The 14,577-nt window shown below is 41.3% G+C and overlaps 2 protein-coding genes across 8 annotated transcripts in view; both read left to right on the top strand.

The window, feature by feature from the left end:
• The window catches only part of lmbrd2b (LMBR1 domain containing 2b), an 87,766-nt gene extending 74,279 nt beyond the window's left edge, over positions 1-13,487 (top strand). For 5 of the 7 annotated variants that reach the window (XM_060936086.1, XM_060936087.1, XM_060936088.1 and 2 more), the window contains one exon: positions 5,726-9,199. In XM_060936086.1, coding sequence (XP_060792069.1) covers positions 5,726-5,789 — 64 coding nt within the window. In that variant the 3' untranslated portion in view covers positions 5,790-9,199. Of the gene's footprint in view, positions 1-5,725 lie in introns of all 7 variants that reach the window. The other 2 variants (XM_060936093.1, XM_060936090.1) reach the window with 2 other exon arrangements.
• The window catches only part of capslb (calcyphosine-like b), a 26,810-nt gene continuing 18,002 nt past the window's right edge, over positions 5,770-14,577 (top strand). The window contains exon 1 of the mRNA XM_060936096.1: positions 5,770-5,859. The gene's annotated coding sequence lies outside the window, so the exon portion shown is untranslated. The remainder of the gene's footprint in view (positions 5,860-14,577) is intronic.

Raw genomic sequence — 14,577 nt, forward strand, 5'->3', positions numbered from 1 at the left:
CTGTAGAACAGGATAAAGCGGCTAGAGATAATGAGATGAGTTTTTATTGTGTTCATATGATAAATCTGTCTCGAAAAGGCTTAAAGGAGATACGCAGAACCTTTTATTTTTAAATACATTTCTGAGTGGATAGTATCTCCACCCTTGACTCTTGTATGCTGCATAAATGGGAATAAATAAATAAATAAATATATATATATATATATATATATATATATATATATATATATATATATTTTTTTTTTTGAGAGTTAAAATCGACCGCAAAATTGGCATTCGAGCTGCCCCGCTGAGCCAGCCAGCCCTGAGTGCGTGACGTCACTGCGGTAACCGGTTTTAAGGCCGAGGCCTTTTACAGCTATAGACCAAAATTATAGAAATAAAAATTTATGGTGAAAGTAAGAAATACCGTCACCGACTTGCTCAGCTAAGACTGATTTGACTTCATTGATTGTGGCTCGACTGTCATTAAAACAGGACAGGTGTTATAACTTATGCAGCATACATGTACATGCATGCATTTTCACTGATAAAACGTTAAAGGCTAATTAAATAATCAGATGAACTGAGACAATCACATTCTGAAGCAAATTAAATAATCTTATACCGGTAACTTAAACACACAATACAAGTTACATGTATTAATCTAAATGCAGGTAAACAATGTGTTGTTTTTGTTTGTTTGTTTGTTTGTTTTTTGTATCCAAATGAGAGTCGCTTCTTACCCGTCTGTGCTCTCGCTTCTTGAAGGCTGATCTTGTGGCCGATTTGTTTTGAAACAAGCTGACTTTCAGTTGTTCGTTCAGTTCTCCGTTCATTCGCTTCTTCCACGTAAGGGTGAGATGGCAGCAATATCCAGCAGAGAAATCAGATGGCTGCTCCTCTCGTTCTCTCCATACTGTGTACTCCGCCATTACTGCTTGGCTCAGGCAATTGCTAAAACCCGGGACGGGACGTCACCGGTTTTAGCAACAACCGCGGGGAGGTCACTGCCCAAGCGATATGTCCCGTCCCAGGTTTTAGCAACAACCCTCGGCTCACGCTCCAGGAGGACTGGTGCAACTGAACTCACTTTAAAAAATAAAATAAATACTTTCCTTTTCTTGTTTTCTTTAATTGTTGGTGCTGCACCCTTTTTCAATACAGACTTATAGCCAACGCTTCTCAGCAGATCAGAGGTCTCGTACGAGTTTTCAGTAAAATGTGCAGAGCAGAGGAGAGACCACTTCATAGCTGCCCAATGTGCCCGTGAACAACTCACAAAATGCGTCCAAATCTTTGCAGTTTGAACATTCTTGGGCCATGAGTGCAACGTAAATCCACCTTCTGTCATGTTGCTGCACCGGCCAGCAACACATCTACGTGGCATGGCGATAAATTAGCTCAAAATGGAGGATCGGAGTTGCAGTCAGCTCTGTGTTTTAGTATAGCGGAAATGGCGATGAGACCGATAGACTTCCTGTTGTGACGTTACGGATGTCAAGGTCATTCACTCAGACCGCTACCCATATGAATCATTTTAATCATAAAAATTACTATATTAGATTTATTGTTAACGCTTAAAACTCTTCCTGTGCCATTCTTGAGGTCTCAAGGCATTTATAAACAAAAGTGAGGCCATGGTTCTGCGTATCTGCTTTAAACAGCTGCGAAAAGGCTGTAAATCATTTTGAGAACCCCTGATGTAGTGGAAGGGGCCGAGCCACCAGTCGGTTTAAATTTGTCAGAAAGCTCAACACCAAGCTGAAAAGGGTGCTACCATTTTCAAAGGTGTCAATTGCCTCATAAAACTGGGTCACAAAGAGTCAGGTGCACACACTGGGTTTTGAATCTTTTCAGCTTTGGTAGGTTTTGCAAAGTAATCAGTGTTTTAAGTGTAAAACTGCAGGTGTATCTGGTTGGAGCAATATAAGCTACGTGCAGCCAATAGACAAGGGCTGAAAGTCTTAAGTAAGGAATAAAACTTTTTTTTTTGGCGGGGGGGCTGTTATAGGAATATACGAATATCATCACAGACTAGCAGTACGTTCACACTGCAAGGCTTAATGCTCAATTCCGATTTTTTTGTGAAATCCGATTTTTTTGTGAGGTCGTTCACATTAACAAATATATGCGACTTGTATGTGATCCTCAGTATGAACGAAAAGCGACCTAAAAGTGTTCCGCATGCACATTGCAGGATACGACGACGTCACACGCAGTGAGCATGGCCAGTGTTTACGGAAGTAACCTAAAGTTTCCTGTGTATGACAGTAGCCAGCATGGAGTACCTGGCGATGATGCAGTTGTTGCGACGGAGCCAGAACATGCACAATAGCCTGATGTTAAGGAGGAGGTTGAGAAGGAAAAGGGCAAGGGTTTTGGCTCAGGCGTTCTGCGGGGTAGTGACTACAAACTCTGTTCAAAGGAACGTGTGGGTGCGGAGTCGCATTGATGTCATGCGCCATGTTGTTGTAACTTTTTTTGAGAGACCCGCCGCCTACTTCAGCGCAGAATAGTGACGTTTGTGGCTTGTTGATGACGTGTAAGTCGGGTGAATACGACCTGGCGGTTCAGACTGAAGTCGCATATGAAAAGATCGGATAGGAATCGGAATTAGGACCACATATCCAAACGGCCTGGGTCGGATTTGAAAAAATCGGCTCTGTGTCGTTCATATTGTCAATAAAAGATGGGATACAGGTCACATATGGGCGAAAAGATCGGATTTGAGTCACTTCAGCCTGCAGCGTGAACGTAGTGTAGGTGTTGTGATCCAGTCCAGTGTAAAGCAAAGTTCAAGGTCAAAACCCTGAAGTTAATCATCTTCCAATAACGGCACATCCTGAAATGGTTTATTCCTCTTATACCACAGCAGTTTGCCTTTATAAATAATTGCAATTATTTATTAGTTAAAGGGTCACATTGTACCCTTTTCCACAACTTGACACAGTTCCCCGAGGTCTTTAATGAAGACATGCTTTGGTCAAAATACCACAAGGATAAGGCATCACAGCGCTCTTCTCACCCTGTCTTCTCATCCGATTTGAGTGCCTGTTCCTTTAAAGTGCATATCACGGGTAAATTCAGGAGCAAGATCAATGTAATTCTCCTATTTTATATTAAACTTGGGTCAAATATCTGTAACATTTCTGCATTCTCTGCAATTTTTTTTGTACCTTGCACAATACCAGAAAAATTCAGTTGAAATCAAGCCGTTTGAGGTGAATTGGTCCGCCTCTGAAAAAACCTGGCATTTGGATTTCCCAGCAAACATTGATTTTCGTGACATCGCGTGCGGGACGCCTCCCTCTGAATCCTACGTCAGCGCTGGTTTGTTTATGAGAAAACGACCTGGTGGTTTTCTGCAAATTTCTTCAACGTTATCGCGTAATTATTAAAATGGTTAACAGATGTATCGTAGGAGGGTGTAGCAACACCAATCTTGATGGGATTAGTACTCATCGTTTTCCAAAAGACCGGACAATGAGAGAGAAATGGGAGCGCTTGGTCTACACAGGCTGTGCACTGAAACCGTGCAAAGCTCGCGCAGCCTGCTGGCGCTTCCGCAGGTAACGTCACGAATCTGGCTCCAGACTCCCTTGGGATTTTTCCAGACGCGTTTTGTTATTTTAATTTTTTCTGCTGTAGACAGATGGCCTTGTGCAAAATTACCTTTCTGGATGAGTGTGTAAAGGGACATACTTTCATATTAAAAAAAAAAAAAACGAAATTGGTCCAGAATATGCACTTTAAATGATAAGCCACTCACTGCTCACCCCACCTGCTTCTTCCAACCAGCAAACCAGGTAGCACTTTCCTCATGAATATTCATTCACAAAGCCAGTTCTTTAGGCATGAGTGTAGATACTCAAATGAGGGGGCGGTACAATGCTAATGAGCTCCCCTTGTGACCTAGAAAGGGGAGATGAATCTGAACAGCTTGTTGACGCACGTGTTTTTCTGAAATAGACAGAAGAAATGAAACCGATCGAGTTGTCTTATTTCACAGTTTGTGGGTTGGTAGGCTCCAAATACCCAAACGTATGTGCACGAGCACTGAAACAGTAAGTTATTCATAATGTCTCCTTTAAAGGTCCAATGGCATGGTGGTTTGTTGATGCTTTAAACGGGCTTGTGGAGGTTTCTAGATGTTATATCCGCAGCCTTTCTCGAAATGAACCCTCGGCACGTAGATATAGCCTCCTGGGAGAAAGCCCCATTTCAGCCCTTTTCCCAGTGCGTTGTTTTGCTAATGAGAAGCATGGAGGCGGGAAAGGGTAGAGGGTGGGGGCGGGCCATGGGGGAGGGGGAGGGGCTTGACATAAGCTCATAAGTTACAGTCAATTTCCAGACTAAACTCAGTTTAACAGAGCATGCTGCATGCTTTTTGGTTTTGTAGCGCAGAGTACCTGGCTAACTGCAGGAAGCGGTTAGCTGCACAGCTGATGTAGCCATTGCAAGGCTAACGCACCGATTTTAAAACACGGCAAAACGACTTAACAGTTATACACTTACTTGTTCGCTGTTTGTGGCTGATGCGGCAGGGATGCTTGGTACGGACCCAGGCTTCAGTGACAGTTGATGTGCAAAACCTGCCCTGTACTGTCCCAAGTTGTGGAAACATTCCTCAGGAAAATGCTTCCGACAAACATACACCGTCTTAGGTAGACTCGACGGCGTATTATTGAAGTAAATAAAATTAAGCCACTGCGTCTTCAGGGACTCTCCCGTCGGCAGTAAAAACAGACTCCTTTCTGTGTTGTCGCATCCATGCACAGCGCAATTTCCATGTTTCGCTCGCTTAGGTGGTGCCATGTGTCCTCTATGGTCTCCTCACTACAAAATTGAAGTGACGTATCTATGGTGGCAACTTTTGAGCTGGGCGGGCAATCCATACAGTGGGTGGGAATCCAGAGGGGGGGCGTGGGGATCATCTCCCTTGCTGACGTAGTAAAGGGAAGAGCCTATCAACGCGCCATTTTGACACGCCATTCTCAAATGTTGACAAAGGGTGGGCATAGTTTGGTTTACACATTGACATTTCTAGCCACTGGGGTGACTTAAGAAGGTCAGAGGAACTCATTTTAACGTTAAAAAAACTCAAAGTGAAAATTTCATGCCATGGGACCTTTAAAGAACAACACGTCCTCGTTTTATCCATTTGATCTGTGAACTTGCATTAAAAGAACTGTAAGCAGTCGTTCCTTGACCCTGAAGACTCCATCTTTAAATGTTTAAAAAATATATATGTCTTGTACAAAACTTCACCATATAAACAATTATCCGCTTGTCTTGTCTTTGGGTAATTGTTTATATGGTGAAGTTTTGTGTGAGATGGGGTTTTGTAAACATTTATAGAAGGAGTCTCCAGGGTCAGTGCTTTGTAACGGTCAAGGAATGACTGTTTGTTTAAAGTTCGCCAAAAGCAAGTTGTTGTATTAATGATCCCGTTCTTACGATATACAAGTTTGTGTATATTGTTACTATAGAAAGGATTAGAGCGAGGTCATTGATATAACTACTGCCGGAGCTGCCAATAAATAATCAACACCTTTTGACCAATCAGATTTAAGTATTCGACTGCACAATGGTGTACAGTACAAAGGGTTTAACTATGGCAAGGGCGTGTTCTCACACAGGCAGCTGTTTTTAGCCGAGCCATGTTGTGATGCTTGAGCATGTAGATGTGTGGCCAGATAAACGCTGATGTGCTGACTTTCTGATTTTCTCGCTCTCACTACAGGCACGCAGGAGGACGGTATCTCTCAATGTCCTCCTCACAGAGCAGGATCTTTGATGACGTGTGAACACATTTTGGTAGGAGAAGAGCAGAAAGGAGGCTGGAGTCTATCCATCTACTGCTCAGTCTAACCTCGAGTAAGGAGACATTGTTGGACTTTGCGTCCTTCGTGAATGTAGACTGTTAAATTCTGCTGAGACTGCACAACAATAATGGGTACTCATGTTGTATCTTTGAATGCAGAGTATGTATCTTCTAAAAACCCTGTTCCAACACCTGTTTAAATGCTCCCTCGTAAAACTTTCCCTGGATGAACGTGTTATATTTCAGAAGCAAGGACTTACCCAGAAGGCATCGCGATCTGACCTTTTCCTACAAGCAAAAATAGGCAGAAGGTGTTCATATAAAAGTAAACAGGAGCAATGAATTAATTCATTATTTCAGATTTGATTATTACTTGTTAGTGTATGCTAGTTACCTGGTTGGCTGTGTGTGTAGGTCAAAGAAAACTCTGCAAATGGCCACAGAAATCAGTTCTCGTTGGGTTTTTTTTTTTAATGTTCGCGAAACATCTGATTTTTTTTTCTATCTTGGTGCACAGTGAATAGCTGTGTAATGGAATCAATGTCTTTTGTGTTCATAGTTCCTGAATCTAAAGAGATTTGGTTAGCCCTGACCCTCCCCCAGTGGTGGATGTTCTAGGAGAGGGAGAGAGCGAGTAGGTGGGAATGTGTAAATGACCAAACTGGGAGAAAATGAAGGGAAAAAATTACCCACAGCACTGAAGAGTTGATTTAAATCATCAGGAGCGACATACGATTCATTAATTCTGCATGAGATGGGATTTGGAGTCGGGTGGCAATGGAGGAGGGTTCTCCATGTTGTTGTCTGATGTAGGTGTTACACGCTTCCAAGTCAGCAAAGGCATTTAAAACAGTAGTGAAACAGTTGTTGGGTTGTTGTTGGGTTTTTTTTCCCCCCTCTTAAATGCTGCATGTCAAGAACTGGATTTTTCTTCTCTTTGCATACAGAACACCCCCACCCCACCCCCCAGTTACTGTATCAACCCAACTTTGTATATGACCTGAGCAGTGAGTCACCCCAAGCATGGTGCAATTAATATTGAAATGTCTCCAAGAGCTTTATTCTGATTGCGTTCCTTTTACCGCTAATATCTAGAGGTGCCAACATCTTCTGTACGATTTAGCATTTATGATGACAGGCTTACCAAAACTGAATGCTTCAAGCTTGGAAAAACATTGCCTGGTTGTAGCCCATCCACGTCAAGGTTCTGCATGTTGTGCATCTTGAGATGCTTTTCTGTTCACCGTGGTTGTAAAGAGTGGTTATTTGTTACCATAATCTTGTCAGCTGTCAGTCTGGTCATTCTCCTCTGACTTCTCCATACATGTCAACCTTTGGTCAATCAAACCTGTATAACCAACCTCCAAAATCCGTATTTCCCTTATAAAATCCGTATAAGATGCAAATTAAAATAATTTGCCTAAAATTTGAATGATAATTAACAATGATATATCCCAGTTACTTTGTATTCAATATTAATAACAATAAACCTTCAGAATGAATACAAAGCTCCAATGTTTGACAAAAACACAGTGTTATCAGCGTAGTTACGAAGGAAATACTTCGTTGTTTGGAGACAGGTTTCACCGAGCGGCTATTATGCGCCAGACTTCATATTAGCCACAAAGTCAGGAAAATCTGTTCGTAAAATTACGTTATAATGACCAAATACAGTGAAAAGTATTTTTCCAGTCTCACCTGTGAAAGGTAATCCCATGTGATCTCGTTTGGACGGTAAACCTGTTGGTACAGTTAAACGCAGCACATGAATGAGGCATCTTTATTCTCGGCTACTGTAGACGCTATACCAGAGACGGTTGAAGAATCTCCACTTTGCCACATCCAATATGGCGGCGAGGATGACGTATGATTCTACGCAGAAGGCGGCGTCTATGTTTATATGTCTATGACTTCACGGTTGGCGGGATTCTCGCAATGCGGTGTGCGCATGATCAAAAGTGGAACGAAGTCTCGCTACCACAAGATAACACGCGATTTCATAAGACTCTTTACTGGCTGTCTGTGGTGTACAGTACGTTTATCATCGTGGGAATTGATTATAGCTCTAAATAAATATTGAAGTTTTTTTTAAAGAATCCGTATACCGTATTTTCTGGACTATAAGCCGCTACTTTTTTCCTAGGTTTTGAACCATGCGGCTTATACAAAGGTGCGGCTATTCTGTGGATTTTTCTTCCACCGCTAGGGGCGCTCTAACCGGAAGTAGAATCAAAAATAAGATAGACGAAAAATCAATGCAAAGAAGAATTAGCAGATCTTTAGCAGATAGAACACGCACGACAAATTACTAACTGGTAATTATTTTCAAATCCAGCGAAGATGATTAAAGTGACTTGTGGTTTCAAACACAGGAGAAATGAAGGTAAATAAATACCGGTTATTTTCTCTTGGTTCTGTTCCGTTTTAATCAGCAAAGTTGCTGCCGTGTTAAAAGGCACTGTTCGGAAAGAATCTGTTCAGGTACATACATGTACATTTACAGTACAAAATCGTTCTGTACATGCAGTAAATATCTAATTTTTCAACATAGATATCTGCGGCTTATAGCCCGGTGCGGCTTGTATATCTTTTTTTTTTTTTTTTTTAAATAGAGCGGATGCGGCTTATATACAGGTGCACTCTATAGTCCAGAAAATACGGTAACTTTATTTATACGCCCGTATACTACGTTTATTGAATCAAATCCGTATAAAATACGGACATTCCGTATAGGTTGACATGTATGCTTCTCAACAACAAGGCATTTCCACATGCTGAACTGTAGCTCACAGGATGTTTTTTGTTTCCACACCACTCCAGGACTGATGTGTTTGTTTGAAAATTCCAGGAGATCAGCAGTTTCTGAAATACTCACTCAAATCGGCTTGTTTTGGCACGAACAGTCATTCCACAGTAACTGATGTCACTTTTTTTTTTTTTTCTCCCCTGTTCTGGTCTTTGACATGAACATTAACTGAAGAGCTGTATCTGCATGATTTTATACATTACACTACTGTCATATGATTGGTTGGTGTACAGGTGTTCCCAGTACAAGTGGCTGGTAAGCGTTTATTGAAACTGGAATGTTATGGGTTTTTTTGTACTGTTTACTGCATTTTTACCCCTTTTGGGTTTGACAGGTTTGCTTCCCAGAGCATTACTTTTGCTTTGACACGACTTGATCGAGGTGAATTCAGGAGTCTCGTATTATACAGTGCCCGCTACGATTATTGGCACCGCTTGTAAAGTTTAGTAAAAAGGGTTGGGAAAAAATCCACCTTTTTGGTGACGAAGCTTAATCTCACACTGGAAAAAAAAGAGAAATATCCAGCCTTTTATTGAAATAAATTTATTCAGAGAAAAACAAATCCCTCATCAAGAAATAATTATTTTTAACAAAAACACGTGCCACTCGGTGGTGTAGTGGTTAGCGCTGTCGCCTCACAGCAAGAAGGTCCGGGTTCGAGCCCCGTGGCCGGCGAGGGCCTTTCTGTGCGGAGTTTGCATGTTCTCCCCGTGTCCGCGTGGGTTTCCTCCGGGTGCTCTGGTTTCCCCCACAGTCCAAAGACATGCAGGTTAGGTTAACTGGTGACTCTAAATTGACCGTAGGTGTGAATGAGAGTGTGAATGGTTGTCTGTGTCTATGTGTCAGCCCTGTGATGACCTGGCGACTCGTCCAGGGTGTACCCCGCCTTTCGCCCGTAGTCAGCTGGGATAGGCTCCAGCTTGCCTGCGACCCTGTAGAAGGATAAAGCGGCTAGAGATAATGAGATGAGATGAAACGTGCCACTGTTATTAGCACCCCTGCATGTAATACTTTATACAACCTCCAGTAAAACAGCACTGAGTTTCTCTTATAACATTTTATAAAGTTGAAGATCAAGAGCAGGGAATCTGAGACCATTCCTCTTTACACAATCTCTCCAGATCATCCAGGGTCCTCTGCCCTCTCTTGTGCTCTCTCCTCTTCAGCTCAGCCCGCAGGTTTTCAATGGGGTTCAGGTCAGGGGACTGAGATGGCCAGGGCAGAAGCTTGATTCCGTGGTCAGTGAACCATTTTTGTGTTGATTTGGACATGTGCTTCACATTATTGTCCTGCTGAAAGATCCAGTGACAACATAGTTTTAGTTTCCTGCCAGAGGCAGACAGATTTTCATTTAAAATGTCCTGGTATTTCATGGAGTCCATGATGCCATGGACCCTAACAAGGTTTCCAGGGCCTTTGGAGGAAAAACATCCCCTAAACATCACAGAACTTCCACCATATTTTACAGTTAGGATCGGATTCCTTTCATTATAGCCATCCTTCTTTTTATACTAAACCCACCTTGAGTGTTTATTGCTAAAAAGCTCCATTTTTTTTTTTTTTACATCAGACCATAGAATACGGTTCCAGTCAAAGTTGTAGTAGCGTTTTGCAAATTTCAGACGCTTATGTTTGCGGTTAAATGACGAAGGCTTTTTTTCTGGCAAACCTTCCAATTAATCTGTTGGCATGGAGGTGGCGTCTGATGGTGGTTTTGAAGACTTGGAAAGCCCAAAGTTTTACTTTTTCTTGTAATTCACCAACGGTGATCCTTGGAGAATTTTTTTGCCTCTCTTCCCATCCTCCTCACTGTTTGGGGTGGGGGGATAAACATGGGTCCTCTTCCAGGCAAGTTTGTAACAGTTCTAGTTGGTGTCCATGGTTTTATTATTGCCCCAACAGTAGAAATGGAAACCGGAGCACCCGGAGGAAACCCACGGGGAGAACATGCAAACTCTGCACAGAAAGGCCCTCGCCAGCTACGGGGCTCGAACCCGGACCTTCTTGCTGTGAGGCGACAGCGCTAACCACTACACCACCGTGCTGCCCACGAGTATCTTTTTTTTTTTATTTAATTAATTTATTTATTTTAATAATCATTCCCTGACTCATGAAGGTCAACATACTTTTTTTTTTTTTTTTTCCTCCCTCATTTGGTTTGTGTGTTCTCTTATCTTTCCCATGTTGAGGGATGACTAAGGGAATTTGGCCTCTGTGTCACCTCATATTTGTTCCCCAGTTAATCAGGAAGTCATGGATTACAACTTGGAAGTTCCTACACACTCCAATCAACTCAAAACTGTTTAATTTAAATAGGAGACATGCTTCAGTTACATTGGGCTCGGCAACAATATTGGCACGTGTTTTTGTCGAAAAGAATTTCTTGATGAGGGATTTGTTTTTCTCTGAATAAATTTATTTTAATTAAAGGTTGGATTTTTCTCTCTTTTTTTTTTTTTTTTTCCAGTGAGATGAAGCGACTTCAGCAATAGGTGGATTTTATTTTCCTAAACTTTACAAGGCGTGGCAATAATCATGGAGGGTACTGTATATAATCTGTAATTAGTCCCAGATATACATTTTGACATATGAAAAAATTATATGTACAGTGTTTTAACAGGAGTTCTCAGGTGAGATTTATTCGGGTGAAAGGTTTGGGGTCTTCAGCAAAAAATAAACTGGAATAAATTGTGGAATAATCTTGCATGGAAAGCGGATGCTAATGGACCTTTTGGGAAGGAAATCTATATTGAAGGAAATACACAACTCTATATAATGAAGTATGTTTTAATTTAATATTCTGTCCCTACATGCCGGCACGCACGCACATACAGTAATTAAATCTAATATTTATTCGTATTAAATGGCTTGCTCAGTAAATGAGTTCATTTATTTTTGCATCCAGTGCAGATGGGCTTGTGGCCAGGGTGAAACTCCAAAATTAACTTTGCCAGGTGCAGAGTTAAAAGACGTGAACCACAGACTATTGGGTTTTTTTTCCTGTTCTTTAAAATAAAGACATTATATTGTTTAATGAGTGAATAATGCTGGTGTTTAATGTCAGTGCTTGTCGTTTTTTTTTCCTTTTAATAGGATTTTGATGTATTAAGGTGATTTGACATACTGTATCTTGCTTGTTTGAGCAGAACAGCAAAAAAAGTGGCCTTATTTCCTGTGACGTGTTATGGAAAGGAGGATTGTGTTACCTGCCATTCGTCATTGCACTGCCATCCTGAATGCAAGAACAATTCAAACTACTGTGGCTTTTTTAATAATACATCATACATAATAGTTAATGATCAGTAGCATAGTTTTCAGTGTCACTTGAAATGTGTAAAGCTGATTTTAATTCTTTTATCGTTATGTGTTTTTTGTTTTTTAATTTCTCAGATCTTTAATCATTAATGATCGTCAGTGTGAGGTGACAGAAGATTATAGACGTCATGCACAAGCATGAGGAATATTACCTCAATTTTATCAGTTCATCTTTGTTGAGCAAGGACTTTAGGCAACTTTTAAAGATCTCAATGTATATTTAAAAAAGAATAATGAAGTGTAATGTTATAACTGCATTCATGCTTTCTGGATATTTTTCTTGTTTCATTCCTTAAAGGCGTAGTTTAGTGAGATTACACATTCATGCAATTACAAATGTAAGTAATCAGCTGAAATATCTCGAGCTTTGCACTTGAACCGTAAGACCCAAAGACAGCGTCTCGGCTGATAAGTAGTAGAAGCCGCTCGTCCAAAATGTTTGTGTCAAACCACAAGCAGTTCTTCAGTGATGGAGTGAAAGTCCCACTATGTCTTAAACCACATGTTCAAGTGACAAAAAAAAGCGTTCCTTTCTTTTACTATGTAAGTAAGTGCAGAATAATACAACGAATGATGTTTTAACTGAGGATTTCTCCGTTCTGCACAAATCAGGTGTGATGTGGTAGAATGACAATTCCAAACAATTGGCTTGAACAATTCCTCGGACCAGGGCGGCACGGTGGTGTAGTGGTTAGCACTGTCGCCTCACAGCAAGAAGGTCTGGGTTCGAGCCCCGTGGCCGGCGAGGGCCTTTCTGTGCGGAGTTTGCATGTTCTCCCCGTGTCCACGTGGGTTTCCTCCGGGTGCTCCGGTTTCCCCCACAGTCCAAAGACATGCAGGTTAGGTTAACTGGTGACTCTAAATTGACCGTAGGTGTGAATGTGAGTGTGAATGGTTGTCTATGTGTCAGCCCTGTGATGACCTGGCGACTTGTCCAGGGTGTACCCCGCCTTTCGCCCGTAGTCAGCTGGGATAGGCTCCAGCTTGCCTGTGACCCTGTAGAACAGGATAAAGCGGTGAGAGATAATGAGATGAGATGAGATTCCTCGGACCGATCCTATAGCGCATGTGGGCCGACGTTTCTTCAGTTCCCCACTCACAACTTTTAGTTCCTACCTGTAATAAATTCCTGTGTACTGTGACTCCCCAAAAATGGGGGAAAAACTTAACGTGTTTGCATCTGATCCCTTTTCCTCATGCGCCCTTTTATTAAACGTGTATATATTTCGAAGGTATGTTATATACAGTGACGCGTGCCCACAGCAGACAAACTAAGCACCACGAGAAACTTTTCACATTCTGTGAAAATACAGGGGTTACTCTAATTTATGAAAATGTAGTGTATTTTGGTATCTTTTGCCCTCCAGGTCCCTGCTTCTCACAGATTGAAAGCAGAATTGTAATAAAAGCTGAAACTTCTAGACATGATGATATAGCTCCAGTTCCCCCAAATCACACTTAAAAACAAGATTAAATATTTCGCAGTGTTGCATTAAAGTGCCATTCCACCATTGGATGTATTCTTTGGCATAAAATACAATATATTTTATGACAACATGACTAGACAGAGAAATCTTTTAGCTTCGAAATGATATATCAAACCTAATTTTTTGACAACGGCAAGTATATTAATTTTGCGACCAAAGTCACCTACCCTTTTAATTTCCGCGCGGTAGTGAAACGTGATGTCATCGGCAGGTTCCCCTTCTTGTGTACCACGTGTCGGTCTATTTTTAGACCAGGAAACCCCCAAAGTGAGAGAGTCATTTCTCCTCGTATATGGGGGCCAAAAAAAATTGCGAAAAATTGAGTTAATCTTTCAGTTAGCTAGATTTATTGGTATTATTTTTATCGCGTTCTATCTGCCATTGCTGATAATATGTGCCACGTCACACGTCACGTGGTACACAAGAAGGGGAACCTGCCGATGACATCACGCGCGGAAATTAAAAGGGTAGGTGACTTTGGTCGCAAAATTAATATACTTGTTGTCAAAAAATTATGTTTGATATATCATTTTGAAGCTAAAAGATTTCTCTATCTAGTGATACCACTTATATATGTTGTCAAAATATATTGTATTTTATGCCAAAGAATACATCCAGTGGTGGAATGGCACTTTAAGCATTACTTGAATTAAGCATTAGACACTGAATTATGGCACTTTGGTTAAAGTGACTGGGTTGGTTTTGGGGGTTTTTTTAATACTTTTTTAAATAAAATAGTCCACTGTATATTTATGAATATTATGATTGTTTGAGAAATCAGTAAGACGCGGATAATGCCAGTGTTTGATTTGGTGTGCAGTGTGAAGCGAAGGCCGCAGGTCCTGGTGATGCTGGATTGTTGTGATTTGTTTCCTGGTGTTGGTCCTCAGTGTTCTTCATTAGTGATGCACTCTGTAGAAATGCACTTATTCTAATAGACTATATTGAAGTTGCCAATAAAATCTCAGATAAAATCCCACAGCTGTGTTTGATTTCTTCTGTGCTTTGAGAAGGATGCAGTCATGGCAGTCTACACTGCACTCTGACTAATTTTAACAAAACTGTAGAAGGTGGAATAATGGAATAACATCACCGTTTGGAGATAGACTGTGCCCTGCACTGAGGCCTGGCTGCTCCTGGGTCTGTCAGTGAGTTGGAGGAGG

The sequence above is a fragment of the Neoarius graeffei genome, chromosome 12 (assembly GCF_027579695.1).
Source record: "Neoarius graeffei isolate fNeoGra1 chromosome 12, fNeoGra1.pri, whole genome shotgun sequence".
Taxonomy (NCBI): domain Eukaryota; kingdom Metazoa; phylum Chordata; class Actinopteri; order Siluriformes; family Ariidae; genus Neoarius; species Neoarius graeffei.